Here is a 17,773-nt window from a genome sequence, read left to right as displayed (position 1 = left end):
CCAGTCATAAAAGAGCCAAGGTTGCCTACCCCTGCTCTAAACTAATAAAGTCTACATTAATTAACATTAATTATGCTTTCATATGTTCCTCTAGGTCAGGGGTAGGCAAGCTTGGCTCTTTTATGACTCCTGGACTTCAACTCCCAGAATTCCTGAGCCAGCATGGAATCCTCTCCCTTTCCCCTCAGCATGGCTGGCTCAGGAATTCTGGGAGTTCAAGTCCACCAGTCATAAAAGAGCGAAGGTTGCCTACCCCTGGTATAGGTAGTCCTTGACTTACAAAAGTTTGTTTAGTGACCGTTACAAACAGCGCTGAAGAAAGTGGCTTAGGACCATATTTCCCACTTAACGACCGTTGCAGCATTTCCACACTCAGGTGATCAAAATCCAGGTGCTTGGCAACTGACTCGTATTTATGACAGTTGCGGCATCCTGGGGTCACGAGATCCCCTTTTTGCGACCTTCTAAGAAGCAAAGACAGTGGGGGAAGGTAGACTCACTTAACATCCGTGGGACTAAGTTAACATTGCAAGGACTCACTTAACGACGGTGGGGAAAAGGTCGTAAAATGGGGCAAAACTCGCTTTACAAATGTCTCACGTAGCAGCAGAAATGCCACTCTAAATTATAGCCGTAAGTCGAGGGCTACCTGTATTTGTAACCTTTAATAAAATTGTTTAAAAAAAAGATACGAAAAAAATGCCAAATCCTGGTTCTGTCATTTACTAAAAGTCTCTTTTTTTAAAACAACAAAAAATAGGATTACGTGAAGCCGATGTGGATTGCTTGACCTTGGGACAGTACATGCAGCCAACAAAACGGCATTTAAAGGTATTATATATATATTTTTAGAACTAATTGGAAGACTTAAGGCTGTTCATTGCTTACGATACTCTAAAACCCGTTGGAAAATATCTGGACTAATATTAATTGAATTAATATTGATTGTATCCAGTTTTTGGCCGCCACGATGTAAAAAAGAGGTTGAGACTCTAGAAAGAGTGCAGAGAAGAGCAACAAAGATGATTAGAGGTCTGGAGGCTAAAACATATAAGGAACAGTTGCTGGAATTGGGTATGTCTAGTTTAACGAAGAGAAGGACGAGGGGGGACAGGATAGCAGTCTTCCAGTATCTCAGGGGCTGCCACAAAGAAGAGGGAGTCAAGCTATTCTCCAAAGCGCCTGAAGGCAGGACAAGAAGCAACGGATGGAAACTAACCAAGGAGAGAAGCAACCTAGAACTAAGGAGAAATTTCCTCATAGTTAGATGGGGTTTATTTTGGGGATGGGGCTCATATTTTGAGCATCCTGCAAAAATCACGCTAGGGGCTTATTTTCGGGGAAACAGGTATTGTAAATTCAAATTGTCATTAAATGAACTTTTGGAAGTCCAGGGACTATCCGTATAAAAGTGCTTTTGCAAAAACGATTACAAAACGATCCCGCTTCAGATTACCCACAACTCATCTGCTTTTGTAAACATTTTTGTAAAAATTCCAGGTCGAAGAATATATTACTCCGGAGAAATTTAAATACTGGGAAGAAGTTGGAAACAACCTTGGATTTCATTACACGGCCAGCGGGCCTCTCGTGCGTTCTTCTTACAAAGCAGGTAAAATCAAGTCTTCCCATTAGCAGGACCGCCCAGCCCAGACCAAGTATGCAGAGTGCAACATATTCCTCAGTGATCATTAATTAAATGATTCCTAATAAATAGTATTTGGATTTCAAGGGGGCAATTTGCCATTGTCTCTTTCTCAGGGCTTAGAGTGTGTGACTGGCTGAAATCTGGCTGGCTTCCATGCTTGAGGCAGGACTAGAACTCAGATCTTTGGGTTTCTAACCTGATATGTTATCTACTACAGCAAAGTAGCCTTATGTTTTATTTCTACATACTGGTTAAGCAGGTCTGATATTTCAGCTACACTCCATATTAATTAGATCCTCTTGCAGACTTCAGATGTCCCGTGTGCAGCAGTCAGTTGCCAGGGTTAATTTAGATGTAAATTGCTATATATTTTGCAATATTCGTTAACATGCAAGCTCGGTTACAAGTGCCCTTTAAAATCAGAATATGTTCTACTTCTTGAACGACGGATATATTTGAGAAGCTTAAAAATAGATGTTCGGAGCCGTTACATTTTTGAAGCATCCTGCGCGGTGTAATGGCTAATTTCTGAGTTACTGGTGGGGGATCTGCAGTGGTTAGTATTTAGGTTTAAAAAAACCAAAAGATGGTAATTTTTTGAAATATCCTTTGCTTTTTTTTTTGTTTTGACTATGCTGAAACTTGCAGAAGCGTCAAATAGCACAGAAGTGACAAATCCCAGATGTTCTAAGAATTTTAGTTTTTTCCCCATAAAAAGCTCCATTTTCATGTTTAGAATCCCTCCCTTAGTTGATATTTCTCCTGTATTTTCCAGTAATAATGAGAAAATAAAGTACAATTGAAGATTTTGCCGCTACTTTAAAACGTCTGCTTTTGTTTTGGGGCTGTGCAGGTGAATTTTTCTTGAAAAACCTAATCCATAAGAGGAAGAAGAAGGACATCTGATGCCCACAAGAAGAATTCCATTCCTTCCCTTGTCTTCTAGATGGCTACAGCACAGATAAACCCAATTAACCAACTTGGAAGGCTTTTGCTGCTTTGTAAAAAAAAGAATACAAAATATTTTATTTGTTCCTGGACCCTGACATGTTCCAATATTGTACACACACAAAAAAATGTCATTATCCATTATGTGGTATGCATACATAATCAAGAAAAACAGAAGTAGAACGAGGCCCGTACATTAAGGAATCAAAAGATTGATATGCATTTTTTTCCTAGCACATCAATAATCATTGTTTGCTCCATTAACCCCATCCCGTTGTTAACCGTCTTTTCAATGACAATCCTAGTAGTGAGCAACTCAAATCATGATCACCGTTGGCATGTAACACAATAAATGTCTTTTCTCGTTGGACATAAATAGGATTAAAAGCATCTGCGCTGCAAATGATATTCTTGATTAAACTGTTGGATTGGAGCTCAAGACTCAATATTATCTTTTTTTTTACCCACCCACCCCAACTAACAAGATCTCTTTATAAAAGGTACGAATGAATCTCTGAATCAAAAATGAAATCGACGTGCTAATTTAGAGGCAGTTTGACAAAAAAACGATCTCTTGATCCAAGGACTTCCATTTTGATTACGAGCAGAGCAAATGTGTTGAGAATTACACAACAGTCCCATTGCAGTGATGGCTATTCCAATTTTGTATTTATTCCTCGGAAAACATCCTATGGGTCATTATTTTACATGTCCTAGTTTACTGGAACAAGCTGCCAAAAAATAAATAAAAAATCAGATCTCTGTGTCCTGTAATAAGGATGAGGAAAGATGTTGGTAAGATTAATATCAAAGACTCTGAACAATAAGCAAACATTCCCAGACATTTTAAGGATATTCTGTGTCCCAGTTCAGGCGACATGCTTAAAACCATATTTTGCCTTGTTTGGTGTTGGCTTATGGTATTGTACGAACCCAACCAACTTTGATTTATTCAGTAAACCACGGTTACACTAAGTCAGAACTTAATATAGTGTACTAAAATCAGATCAATTCCATAGGTGGAGGGAATTATAAATTTCCAACTCTGTTTTTAGTCACAGTACGAAATGCGTGCTTTGCTTAGCTTCTAAGGTGGGCTTCTGTAGAAACCTCTGGAAGTGATGGTCAACGTATCAGCAGCTGAAGAGAAAGCAGAATTAATAAATTTCCTATTTGGGCCCTTCTCTGGAATAAGCATTATTTTTATGCAAAGAACCTCAACCGTCATTTCATTAATGCCTCGGTTTCACTCATGAAAAAAAAAAAATCTTCGCTGGAGTCTCCACAACCTGACAAAGTCTCATTTAAACTTCCAACACGAACAATGTTGCAGAGTATAAATAGATGACTATCCATTTAGGAAATCTCTTAACTTTCTTCTACTTTCAACTCCCAAGACATAAAACTAAGTTTGCGAATCTCGCAAAAACCTAATCTTGACGTTCGAAGCCGATGGGGTCGTTCCGTTAAAAAAATATTAAAAGACGACGGCTGGGTAGTTCACGCATCATGGGTAGAAGTTACAATATTGGAAAAATAGACGGTATAAAACAATCTGGCTGAAAATGTCCCATATACAACGGTGCTGTACAATAACGGTTCGTATAAAAATCCTTTTCCCTATGCAAAAAAATACTAAACTTTCTTTAGCCAGAGCTGAGCGCGGTTAAGTGGGATTTCAGTGGGAGATTATTTAAAATCTCCCATTGAAATAAAATCCTCTGAAAAGGCTTGACTGAGGCTGAAAGGTGCCTGTTATTTTCCTCTGTTTTCCTTCTTATTCCAACTTTTCTGTACCAACGACGCCTACACCCTCGGCTTCTTTAGAGGGGGGTCCTGCAGGCTGAATTTTGGGATGTCGCCGGACGAAGCGAAGGGAATCCTTTTGGCTGATATCTTCTTTCCGATTGTCTCGACCTGAAGCAAAAGGAAAACGATACACAGTCAGCGGACAAAGCACATCCTAAGCTGATCTTCCCATTTCTGAAAAAATAATAATAATGAAATCCTGTCCCTTTTTTCTAAGGCCACCCAGAGCAGGGAAAGGACTGTTAACGGCTTTGCGCAAACGGTGTCAACGCTGTAAACATGGGGATGTTCCCGCTCTGACAACTGATGAAAATTGCAGCTATTTTCTCTTTGCTTTTAACATGCTTTTTCTGGTATTTAGAAATTAGTGTGCAGAAGGGGGGGGGGGTTTGAGATGAAAGCTTGAGCTCAGCTAGCCATAGTAATAATAATGCTGCTTTGTGGGAACCCAAGGATGAGCTGATAACGTTTTGGGAGCTGGGGAGAAAGCCCGTGTTTTAGGCTAATTGGAGAATGTGATTTATGACAACTGATTGGGGGTGGGAATTGCACTTTGTATCCAAGGGGAAGGGAATTTAGTTTTGGGGTTCAACTATGTAGTGCCAATCCTTTGTTTCCTGAATAAAATGTCTTTTAAGGAAGAATTTTTTGCCTTCAAAGTTCTTTTGATGGGTTTCATCTATGGGAACCATGACAGTTGGCTTACGGTACTGTACGAAGCCAACCAACGTTGATTTATTCAGTAAACCACGGTTACAGTAAGTCAGAACTCCATGTGGCGTCCTTAAAATCAGATCGATTCCACAGGTGGAGGGAATTATAAATTCCCAACTCTGTTTTTAATCACGGTACGAAATGCGTGCTCGGCTTAGCTTCTAAAGTGGGCTTCCGTGGAAACCTCTGAAAGTGATGGTCAACGAATCAGCAACTGAAGAGAAAGCAGAATTAATCATTTCCTATTTGGGGCCTTCTCTGGAATAAGCTTCATTTTTATGCAAAGAACCTCAACCATCGTTTTTCATTAATGCCTCGGCTTCACTCATGAAAAAAGTATGGAAGAAGTTCCGTACCTGGAATCCGATCCCTTGCAGCTTATTATGAAGATCGTCAAGGACTCTCCGGCCATCGAAGATAAATGCCGGCTTCAGCATTCTCTTGTGAATGCGCTCGTAATCCAGCTCCTGTAAATAATGACCAACAATGTTTCAATGATGGGAACGAGTTTTGTGTTGGATACTCTTTTATGTGGAGCCTCGTTGTATTTACCTTAAACATGTCCCACTCGGTGCAAATTACTAGAGCGTGGGCCTCGTCACAGGCTTCGTAGGGGTCCTTGCTAATGGTGACCAGTCGGGAGACTAAAATGGGAAGACAAAGAGGGAAAAGTTGGCATCAAACCCTGAGCATCCATTGGGCAAAGAGAATCCCATTTAAACTTGTTGATTTCAACGGGAGAGGTTGAAGCCCTTGACAGAAAAACAGAATAACAGAGTTGGAAGGGATCTTGGAGGTCTTCTAGTCCAACCACCCCCCCACCCCCCGGCTCTGTACAGACTTGCCAACTTGATCAGACTGGGAAACATTTTTAGAAAGCTAATCCCACTCACCTTGGTCATCCTCTGACACACCTGGGTGAGAGAGGTCAAGAATGATTTGCGACTTCAGCACTTTGGGATCGTAGATGTGGAGTCTGGCACCTTCGTCCATCAAGTATTTGCTGATGTAGATACTGGATGATTCTCTAAAAACAAAACGTACAACGTCCTGAAATCGCTACCTCTGTTGACCATCGTCTACGCTTGGACCCAGGACACCTGGGTTGAGAAGGCAGGTAATTGTTACCCTAAAAACAGATGGGTATTAGAATAAGCACCCACTGGATGTGATGAGATTTACTTCTGGGCAAAGCACTGAGTGCTTGTGTACCCTGATATAAATTCCTTCTGAGAAAGAAAGAAAGAAAGAAAGAAAGAAAGAAAGAAAGAAAGAAAGAAAGAAAGAAAGAAAGAAAGAAAGAAAGAAAGAAAGAAAGAAAGAAAGAAAGAAAGAAAGAAAGAAAGAAAGAAAACCCACTTCAAGCAGAGAAATGGAGGAAACAGGATTTTAAAGTGGAAGGAAGGAAGACCCACCTCAAGCAGAGAAATGGAGGAAACAGAATGTTTTAAAGAGGAAGGAAGGAGAAAGAAAGAAAGAAAGAAAGAAAGAAAGAAAGAAAGAAAGAGTCCAGAGAATTTGCAATTAAAACTCTATCCATTTTTATCTATCCATCCATCCATCTACAGTATCTATCTATCTATCTATCTATCTATCTATCTATCTATCTATCTATCTATCTATCTATCTATCTATCTATCTATCTATCCATCCATCCATCCATCCATCCATCCATCCATCCATCCATCCATCCATCCATGTATCTATCACCTGTCACATTTTTAATCTAATCTTAACACACTGGAACTATAAATGTGGTTTTGCAAACAAGATGTTTAGAAATCAAAGTGGAATTATTCGTAGTAAAACATAAAACCAAACTGCAGCAAAAGAATCAAGATAGATAACTTCCTACTCGCCCTGTAATCCCTTCTAAAGTTTAAAGGAATTTTAAAAAAAAACCAAGCACCTTGCTTACTTCAATCTCAGAGAAGGTGTTTTGAACTATCAACCAGGGGTCACTGTTTAAGCATAGATCTGAATGCTCTGCTAGCCCCAGGGCCATAAACAGAAGGCAAAAGGTGACTAGCACCAAGTTCATGGAGGCGATAAACTCTGGTTTTACCTGGTATCTCCCGTGTCCTTTTTAAACGCAAATCCCAAAATTGCAATCTTCTTATCGGTGACGGTGTTGAAGAGGCTATCAATGATCCGGGAAGCGAATCTCCTTCTCTGATAGTCATTCATGTCAATCACCTGCAATCACGGGTTGAAAAAAAACAGAAGGGGGAAGAAAGAGATATAGCAAATTTCCAATCTCTCAGGGGCTGCCCCAAAGAAGACGGAGTCAAGCTATTTTCCAAAGCGCCTGAAGGCAGGACAAGAAGCAACAGATGGAAACTAATCAAGGAGAGAAGCAACCTAGAACTAAGGAGAGACTTCCTGACAGTGAGAACCAGTGGAACAACTTGCCTCCAGAAGCGGTGAATGCTCCAACACTGGAAGTTTTTAAGAAGAGACTGGACAGCCATTTGTCTGAAATGGTATAGGCCAGGGGTAGGCAACCTTGGCTCTTTTATGACTCGTGGACTTCAACTCCCAGAATTCCTGAGCCAGCATGGCTCAGCTTGGAAACCTCTCCCTTTCCCCTCAGCATGGTTGGCTCAGGAATTCTGGGAGTTGAAGTCCACGAGTCATAAAAGAGCCAAGGTTGCCTACCCCTGGTATAGGGTTTCCTGCCTGAGCAGGAGGTTGGATTAGATGACCTCCAAGGTCCCTTCCAACTTTATTGTTATTATTCATTAGACATAAACCTCAGTCAACTGAACATTCAAATTGGCTGGCGCTGATAGTTGACACGGGTTGTTGTTATTATTGTTTATTATGGATCATCGCAGTCAGCCAGATGTTCAGACTGGATTTGGCATTTTGTCTACCTATCGAGTCCTTACCCAGGACCTGGGATAGGCAGATGTGGATGTTTGATGTTATTACAGATCTCGTCGCAGGATGGAAGCAGTTCGTAGTAAGGCCGCCTTTTGCAATTGACTAATGGCGAGTTTGTCAATGCCGATGATGGTGTTCAAGTGGTGCTCCAGTTGTTTTGGGATTGCACTCAAGAAGCCTATGACTATTGGTACTACCCTTGCTTGCTTTTGCCACAGTCTTTCTATTTCTATTTGTAGGTCTTTGTATTTTGTGATCTTCTCCAGTTCTTTCTCGTCTATTCTGCTGTCTCCAGGCACTGCCATGTCCACTATCCAGACTTTTTTGTCTTTCTTATCGACAATTGTTGTTGTTGTTGTTGTTGTTGTTATTATTAAAATTAGATTAATCACGTTCCATTAGGATTGACTCCCCCCCTAAGCCCGCCTCTGTCTTACCTGTTGCCAATAGCGAGCCACTTCGGGTAAGTTCAGAGCCTCGCAAAGATAAACCAAGTTGAGAACGTCTTTTTGGAAACAGCTGCCACCAAAACCTGGGGAGAGAGGGGGGGGCAAAACCAGGAATTGGGTATCCCGATTCAAGGACGATGTTATTCGTTTTCAAGGGCCTCCCCTTTCCTATCACGGCCTTTTGCCCTCGTCTACCTGAGGTTAACTAGATTTAGGAAATTGGGGGGGGTGTCTTTCCTGTAGTTGCTCCGCAGTCGTGGGACTTCCATAAGTGTACTTTAATGGTATCCCATTTCCCTACGGGTGGTCCCCGACTTGCAATTTGCTTAGTGTCCGTGAAGTTACAACGGCGCTGAAAAAAGCGACATAGGACCAATTTTCGCACTTACGACCGTTGCAGACTCCCCCCGGGGTCATGTGGTTTACATGACGACGCTTGGCAGCTGCTTCGTATTTATGACGGTTGCAGCGTCCTGGGATGACGGGATCCCCTCTTTTGCAACCTTGCGACAAGCAAAGCCAATGGGGAAGATGGATCCACTTAACAACCGACTCATATGTATGACGGCGGCAGTGTCCCAGGGTATGTGATCCCATTTGCGGCCTTCGGACAAGCAAAGCCAATGGGGAAGATGGATCCATTTAACAACCGACTCATATGTATGACGGCGGCAGTGTCCCAGGGTATGTGATCCCATTTGCGACCTTGCGACAAGCAAAGCCAATCGGGAAGATGGATCCACTTAACAACCAACTAATATGTATGACAGTGTTAGTGTCCCAGGGTATGTGATCCCATTTGTGGCCTTCAGACAAGCAAAGCCAATGGGGAAGATGGATCCACTTAACAACCGACTCATATGTATGACGGCGGCAGTGTCTCAGGGTATGTGATCCCCTTTTGCGACCTGGATTGATTGAATGACCGTGTTACTAACTTAACAACTGCAGCGATTCCTTTAATCATTGTAGCAAGACAAGTCATAAAAAGGGGTAAAATTTACAATTGTCTCGCTTAGCCACAAAAAATGTGGGCTCAAATGTGGTCGTTAAGTCAAGGACCACCTCTATTATAGAAGCCACGCTTAAAATAGACTTTTGGCGTGGGGGGCTGGAAATATTTTAACTACAGTAGTGGCCAAAATTGTGGAAGCCTTTTGGGAAAAGTGTACCGTAGAAATGCCACCTTTGTTTAAGTTTCCACCCATTTTTCCTTCTAATTTCTTTATAACTGTAGCCTTGTTCACTTAATAATACTATTTTACATCGCTTTCTGGGCAACCAGTCAACTCTTTGCACCATGACTTTAATTTTATTATGTTTTACAAGCTCACTAAAGGAAAGGACACAAAAAACCCCAACCAACTTGACGACGATCACATAACACACTGACAAATGTCCTCCTCTCAGCTTCAATACACGACATCAATAACCAAATCCTACTGTGATCTGATTGGCTCGTTGCCAAAACAAGATGACACCCGATTGGCTCTCTAAACACTCCTGCTCATTGGCTACAATCAGATGAAGGAAAGCTACCTGAGATCCACCTAAGCAAGTTGTGCTTCCTTTTTCTGGTTCTTTGGCTATAACTTTTCATAGGATACAGTACAGATAATTGAACAAACTATGTCNCAGAATTCCTGAGCCAGCATGGCTCAGCTTGGAAACCTCTCCCTTTCCCCTCAGCATGGCTGGCTCAGGAATTCTGGGAGTTGAAGTCCACGAGTCATAAAAGAGCCAAGGTTGCCTACCCCTGGTATAGGGTTTCCTGCCTGAGCAGGAGGTTGGACTAGATGACCTCCAAGGTCCCTTCCAACTTTATTGTTATTATTCATTAGACATAAACCTCAGTCAACTGAACATTCAAATTGGCTGGCGCTGATGGTTGACACGGGTTGTTATTGTTTTTTTTTAATTATTATTATTATTATTATTATTATTATTATTATTATTATTATTATTATTATTATTATTATTATTATTATTATTATTACTATTACTATTATTACTATTATTATTAAAATTAGATTAATCACGTTCCATTAAGATTGACTCCCCCCCCCAAAAGCCCGCCTCTGTCTTACCTGTTGCCAATAGCGAGCCACTTCAGGTAAGTTCAGAGCCTCGCAAAGGTAAACCAAGTTGAGAACGTCTTTTTGGAAACAGCTGCCACCAAAACCTGGGGAGAGAGGGGGGGGGCAAAACCAGGAATTGGGTATCCCGATTCAAGGACGATGTTATTCGTTTTCAAGGGCCTCCCCTTTCCTATCACGGCCTTTTGCCCTCGTCTACCTGAGGTTAACTAGATTTAGGAAATTGGGAGGGGGGGGTCTTTCCTGTAGTTGCTTCGCAGTCGTGGGACTTCCATAAGCGTACTTTAATGGTATCCCATTTCCCTACAGGTGGTCCCCGACTTGCAATTCGCTTAGTGTCCGTGAAGTTACAACGGCGCTGAAAAAAGCGACATAGGACCAATTTTCGCACTTACGACCGTTGCAGACTCCCCCCGGGGTCATGTGGTTTACATGACGACGCTTGGCAGCTGCTTCGTATTTATGACGGTTGCAGCGTCCTGGGATGACGGGATCCCCTCTTTTGCGACCTTGCGACAAGCAAAGCCAATGGGGAAGATGGATCCACTTAACAACTGACTCATATGTATGACGGCGGCAGTGTCCCAGGGTATGTGATCCCATTTGCAGCCTTCGGACAAGCAAAGCCAATGGAGAAGATGGATCCACTTAACAACCGACTCATATGTATGACGGCAGTGTCCCAGGGTATGTGATCCCATTTGCGGCCCTCAGACAAGCAAAGCCAATGGGGAAGATGGATCCACTTAACAACTGACTCATATGTATGACGGCGGCAGTGTCCCAGGGTATGTGATCCCCTTTTGCGACCTGGATTGATTCAATGACCGTGTTACTAACTTAACAACTACAGCGATTCCTTTAATCATTGTAGTAAGACAAGTCATAAAAAGGGGTAAAATTTACTTAACAATTGTCTCGCTTAGCCACAAAAAATGTGGGTTCAAATGTGGTCGTAAGTCAAGGACCACCTCTATTATAGAAGCCAGGCTTAAAATAGACTTTTGGGGCGGGGGGCTGGAAATATTTTAACTACAGTAGTGGCCAAAATTGTGGAAGCCTTTTGGGAAAAGTGTACCGTAGAAATGCCACCTTTGTTTAAGTTTCCACCCATTTTTCCTTCTAATTTCTTTATAACTGTAGCCTTGTTCACTTAATAATACTATTTTACATCGCTTTCTGGGCAACCAGTCAACTCTTTGCACCATGACTTTAATTTTATTATGTTTTACAAGCTCACTAAAGGAAAGGACACAAAAAACCCCAACCAACTTGACGACGATCACATAACACACTGACAAATGTCCTCCTCTCAGCTTCAATACACGACATCAATAACCGAATCCTACTGTGATCTGATTGGCTCGTTGCCAAAACAAGATGACACCCGATTGGCTCTCTAAACACTCCTGCTCATTGGCTACAATCAGATGAAGGAAAGCTACCTGAGATCCACCTAAGCAAGTTGTGCTTCCTTTTTCTGGTTCTTTGGCTATAACTTTTCATAGGATACAGTACAGATAATTGAACAAACTATGTCGCATGACATTCTTGATTAAATTATCTTTCCATTGATATATAATTTTATGGTACTATTAAAACAAAAAGTGGTGTTATTAGCCATCAAACCTCAAAAGTACACTTTTCCCAAAAGGTTTCCACAATTTTGGCCATTACTGTAAACTCAGTAACAATACCTTCCACCTTTGGGTTTCTCACACCTAGAAATTCACGGCTCTTCGGAACTCACCAACACTGGCTTTCAAGAATTTGTTTCCAATTCTCTGGTCCATCCCGATGGCTCTGGCCACCTCTTCCACATCGGCCCCCGTGGCTTCGCAGAGAGCGCTGATGGAATTGATGCTGGAGATCCTCTGAGCAAGGAAAGCGTTAGCGGCCTGGGGTGGAAGCAAAGAGAGAGAGCAAAGCACAGCGTCATTTCAGCAGAAACGCAGGAATCAGGGAACGAAGCGGCACCGTAGAAAAAAGAAAACGATAGAATTGACGCATCAGATCATCACCCTTGTTTATTGTTATGATAATAGGGTTGTGCCCGCCTTAAAAATGATTCAGAGATTCTTGCGTGCACGGAGTTCTGGGTTCCAGCATCAAATGGCTTAATAAAACACAAATCGGGGTATTGTGGCCCAATGGCAGATCAACTAAACTGAAAAAGTGTACACTAGATCAGGGATCCCCAACCCCTGGTCCGTGGGCCGGTAACGGGTCATGGCATGCCATAGCAACCGGTCCGCACAAACAAGCAAAGCCCCATCCACGGGATGCAGGCAGCACACAAAACCACACATTCTATTCTATTCTATTCTATTCTATTCTATTCTATTCTATTCTATTCTATTCTATTCTATTTATTTCTATTCTATTTTTTCTAATTCTATTCTTCATTTCTCTACTCTACTCCATATTTTCTTTATTCTATTCTATTCTATTCCATATTTTCTATTCTGTTCTATTCTATTCTTCATTTCCCTATTCTACTCTATTCCATTCCATATTTTCTTTTCTATTCTATTCCATATTTTCTATTCTATTCTATTCTATTCTTCATTTCTCTATTCTACTCTACTCTATTCCACTCCATATTTTCTTTTCTATTCTATTCTATTCCATATTTTCTATTCTATTCTATTCTATTCTATTCTATTCTATTCTATTCTATTCCATATTTTCTATTCTATTCTATTCTATTCTTCATTTCTCTATTCTATTCTATTCTATTCTATTCTTCATTTCTCTATTCTATTCTATTCTATTCCATATTTTCTATTCTATTCTATTCTATTCTATTCTATTCCATATTTTCTATTCTATTCCATATTTTCTATTCTATTCTTCATTTTTCTATTCTATTCTATTCTATTCTATTCTATTCTATTCTATTCTATTCTATTCTATTCTATTCTATTCTACTCTACTCTGTTCTATTCTATTCTATTCCTATTCTGTTCTATTCCATTCTATTCCGTTCTATTCTACTCCACTCCACTCTACTCTACACTCCATTCCACTCTTATTATTTAAGTTGAGGACTCCCTATATACCATTCTACCTTTTCTGATGATACCAACCAGTTTGGACAGCTCCGAAGACCACGTATTTGTGGTCAGGATCTTCTCTCTGGGCACCCACTGCTCATAGACGGCACTCAATGCACGGACGGCTTTCTGCCCCTCGGGCGTCTCATCTCCCCCTATCAATACGCGGTCCGGATTCTTGAGGTCCTTCACGGCCGTGCCCTCCGCTAAGAATTCCGGGTTGGATAAGACCTGCGGCCGAGAACAAAAGAGACTGATTTTCCCGACGCAACAGACCGGAATCGCACCCCTTTCGGTTCGCAAGCGTGGGACATCTTACCTGCAGATTTAAATTCGGTTTCGTGTTGGCGTCGAATATGCGGCGTATGCTCTCCGCGGCCCGCACGGGAACGGTGCTTTTCTCGGTCACAATTTTATAACCGTTGGAGTTTTGCACGATCCTTCTTGCGCAAGCCTCGATATATTTCAGGTCCGCAGCCCGGCCTTTCCCCATGCCGTAGGTCTTGGTTGGGGTGTTAACCTGGGTGAAGAGGTTGTTTTTGAAAAGGAGACAAAAGGTAACGACCGGATTCAACTGTGCATCATGAACGGTATCGCGAGTTTATTTTTGTTAAGATCTGGAGAAAACACTTGAGATGCATCTGAGGTCCTTCACTTCAAAAAATAATAATAATAATAATAATAATAATAATAATAATAATAATAATAATAATAATAATAATAATAATAATAATAATAATAATAATAATAATAAAGTTGGAAGGGATCTTGGAGGTCATCAAGTCCAACCCCCTGCTCAGGCAGGAAATGCTAGACTATTTCAGACCAATGGCCGTCCAGTCTCTTCTTAAAAACTTCCAGTTTTGGAGCATTCACCGTTTCTGGAGGCAGGCTGTTCCACTGGTTAATTGTTCTAACTGTCAGGAAGTTTCTCCTTAGTTCTAGGTTGCTTCTCTCCTTGATCAGTTTCCATCCGTTGCTTCTTGTCCTGCCTTCAGGCGCTTTGGAGAATAGCTTGACTCCCTCTTCTTTGGGGCAGCCCCTGAGATACTGGAAGACTGCTCTCCTGTCCCCCCTCGTCCTCCTCTTCATTAAACTAGACATACCCAATTCCAGCAACCGTTCCTTGTATGTTTTATGTTTTATTGTATTGTCAGTTGTTCAGAATCCAGCCTCTGTCTGTCCGTGTTAATTTATTTAAATGTAAGCAAATGAAAAGTCACTTCCAATTTAGGAAGCTCAACAACCTCTTTCCTGTTTCTCAGTTTTAACTGAGCCTCTCCTTTCTTTTCATCCCATTTCCCTAAATTAAATCCACAAACGCATTGTAGTGGGTGAGCCTTCTGCTATTATATTTGGTAGCATTCTTATCTTTAAAAAACAACAACAACCCAGAATCATCCTGAAATTCTACAGGCATCTCCCTAGGGATCCGATATTGATGGGTGTGTAAAAGGATTAGGGCTCCCTTCACAACTTTTCCGGTTGCCGTTGTGTTGATTTGGATTCTTCTCCCACCCACCCGACCTCCAGCAGATATCCTTGGTTTGCATGCCAGAATTCCTACTTCGAAGGAGTTACTGCCTTTCAGCATGGATAATATTGAGAGAAAATGGTTGCAGGAATTGGGGGCGTCCAGTTTAACGAAGAGAAGCACGAGGGGGGACATAATAGCAGTCTTCCAGTATCTCAGGGGCTGCCCCAAAGAAGAGGGAGTCAAGCTATTCTCCAAAGCGCCTGAAGGCAAACACAAGAAGCAACGGATGGAAACTAATCAAGGAGAGAAGCAATTTAGAACTAAGGAGAAACTTCCTGACAATTAGAACAATTAACCAGTGGAACAACCTGCCTCCAGAAGCGGTGAATGCTCCAACACTGCAAGTTTTAAGAAGAGACTGGACAGCCATTTGTCTGAAATGGTCTAGGGTTTCCTGCCTGAGCAGGGGGTTGGACTTGATGACCTCCAAGGTCCCTTCCAACTTTATCATTATTATTATTATTAAGAAGCAACGGATGGAAACTAATCAAGGAGAGAAGCAACCTAGAACTAAGGAGAAACTTCCTGACAGTTAGAACAATTCACCAGTGGAACAACCTGCCTCCAGAAGCGATGAATGCTCGAACACTGGAAGTTTTTAAGAAGAGACTGGACAGCCATTTGTCTGAAATGGTATAGGGTTTCCTGCCTGAGCAGGGGGTTGGACTAGATGACCTCCAAGGGCCCTTCTAACTTTTATTATTATTATTGCAAGCAAAATGTAATTTTCTTTTAATAATTGTTTTTATTTTATTCAGAAAGTTAAACTACAAACTCCACCCCCCCCAAAAAAAAAATCAAAGGAGAAAAAAAAAGACATTTTGCAAAAACAAAAGCACAATTAGACGAGACTTTACAAAAATTGTCTAATTTTGTTTGGTTTTAAGCAAAAGGCAACTTCTTGTCTTGCAAAACGGGGCAGGCCTAAATGCCTCTTTTGAACAGCACATATAAATTCGGGAATATAAGATTCCTCTTCTTAAATTCCCACCTGTGTCTTCTAACACTTAATAGGGAATTGTTCCTAATGGATTTAGAGGAATTTCAGTCACTGTCGTTTAATCAAACTACGAATTTTCTCCATCAAACATGTTAATTAAGAACACCATCCTTTCTTAAACCTCCTTTTTACGGCGACTCTAGAAAACCTGATAGTAGACTATACAGCCTGTTATTAGCACTCTGCAAATATTCTGCTTTTTAAACTAGCTGGGCTTCTGGATCCCACCAAGGGAAGCTTGTTCCTCTTTTTGTCCAATGAATTTAGAAGCCGAGTGAAAAATATTGCTGGCATTTGTGATGAACTGGGTATCTCCGCCTGGTTTTCTCCCCTTGCCCCTCTGATCTGAACTTTTCACAGGTGAAATTTAAAAAGTAAAAAGGAAATGTGAATTACTTACAGAAATAAATACAAGATCAGCTTCCCTGATGGCATCATCAATGTCGGTGGAGAAAAAGAGGTTGTTTCCTCTGCATGATTCTACTACCTCTTTAAGTCCTGGCTGGGGGGAGAAAAAAATACCGGCAAAAAGAACATTTTAGATGGGTTTTATTCAAGAGGAGCATGGCTGAAAGGGGCAAAGCAGGACGAAGGGGATTGACAGGTGTCACATCTTCACGCAACGTGACACGGGTAATGGACCTGTGTCACTGCACAACGATGTCACAATGCATGCAACATCGTTTTGGTATCATTGTGTGACTTCTACCCAATGCTTATATATCACGACAAGCAGTCCTCAGCTTATGACCACAACTGAGCCTCAAAATTGCTGTTGCTAAGGGCGACAGCTGTTAAGTGAATTTCGCTCCATTTTACGACCTTTCTTGCCACAGTTGTTAAGTGAATCGCTGCAGTTGTTCAGTTAGTAACAGCAAATCTGGCTTCCCCCAATTGACTTTGCCTGTCGGAAGGTCGCAAAAGGGGATCACGGGTCCCCGGGACGCTGCAACCGTCATAAATATGAGTCAGTTGCCAAGCATCCAAGTTTTGATCACGTGACGATTTGGGATGCTGCAACGGTTGTAAGTGTGAAAAACTCTCATAGGTCATTTTTTTTCAGTGCCGTTGTAACTCCGAATGGTCACTAAACGAACCATTGTAAGTCAAGGACTACCAGTGCTGGCTTAAAATACACATCTCTAAATAATGCTGAGGTTTGATCTGGCTCAGGATGATGGAAGAAGATTCCTTGCCTTCTGGCTAACATCCCGCAGAAATGGAGGGCGCTGCCTGATAAAACTGTAGTAGAATTATGAGCCAGCCAGAGTCATCGGTGAGATGGGCAGATATAGAAACTGGAGAAATAAATACATAAATAAAAATAAAAAAACAACGTCGTTCCTTCGCTGTGGATCAGCAGAGACTTCTGGGGTCCTTGGTGTTCTCTGAGCTGGGTTGTTTTCTTGCAGACGTTTCATTACCCAAATAGGTAACATCATCAATGCTACAAGGGAATGGGATTTGTAGGGAGGAGGAGGAGGAGGAGGAGGAGGAGGAGGAGAAGGAGAAGGAGAAGGAGAAGGAGAAGGAGAAGGAGAAGAAAAGGACTGTGGGGTCCTTGGTGCTCTCTGAGCTTGGTGGTTTTCTTGCAGATGTTTCATTACCCAAATAGGTAACATCATCAGTG

The 17,773-nt window shown here is 41.5% G+C and overlaps 2 protein-coding genes across 2 annotated transcripts in view; one reads left to right on the top strand and one right to left on the bottom strand.

The window, feature by feature from the left end:
• The window catches only part of LIAS (lipoic acid synthetase), a 16,933-nt gene extending 13,904 nt beyond the window's left edge, over positions 1-3,029 (top strand). The window contains exons 8-11 of the mRNA XM_015831949.1: positions 605-633; positions 761-831; positions 1,501-1,612; positions 2,502-3,029. Of these exons, the coding sequence (XP_015687435.1) occupies positions 605-633; positions 761-831; positions 1,501-1,612; positions 2,502-2,554 (265 nt within the window). The 3' untranslated portion in view covers positions 2,555-3,029. The remainder of the gene's footprint in view (positions 1-604; positions 634-760; positions 832-1,500; positions 1,613-2,501) is intronic.
• Positions 2,644-17,773, bottom strand: part of UGDH (UDP-glucose 6-dehydrogenase) — a 16,368-nt gene continuing 1,238 nt past the window's right edge. Inside the window, exons 2-11 of the mRNA XM_015831959.1 lie at positions 16,544-16,645; positions 13,926-14,126; positions 13,640-13,837; positions 12,301-12,448; positions 10,542-10,636; positions 7,185-7,315; positions 6,013-6,146; positions 5,672-5,763; positions 5,476-5,586; positions 2,644-4,513 (exon numbers count right to left, since the gene is read on the bottom strand). Of these exons, the coding sequence (XP_015687445.1) occupies positions 4,403-4,513; positions 5,476-5,586; positions 5,672-5,763; positions 6,013-6,146; positions 7,185-7,315; positions 10,542-10,636; positions 12,301-12,448; positions 13,640-13,837; positions 13,926-14,126; positions 16,544-16,645 (1,323 nt within the window). The 3' untranslated portion in view covers positions 2,644-4,402. The remainder of the gene's footprint in view (positions 4,514-5,475; positions 5,587-5,671; positions 5,764-6,012; positions 6,147-7,184; positions 7,316-10,541; positions 10,637-12,300; positions 12,449-13,639; positions 13,838-13,925; positions 14,127-16,543; positions 16,646-17,773) is intronic.

This window comes from Protobothrops mucrosquamatus, unplaced genomic scaffold (genome assembly GCF_001527695.2).
Source record: "Protobothrops mucrosquamatus isolate PMUCROS unplaced genomic scaffold, P.Mucros_1.0 scaffold_292, whole genome shotgun sequence".
NCBI classification, from domain to species: domain Eukaryota; kingdom Metazoa; phylum Chordata; class Lepidosauria; order Squamata; family Viperidae; genus Protobothrops; species Protobothrops mucrosquamatus.
The sequence above is the reverse complement of the archived record's forward strand: the minus strand, read 5'-3'. Positions and strand labels throughout refer to the sequence as shown.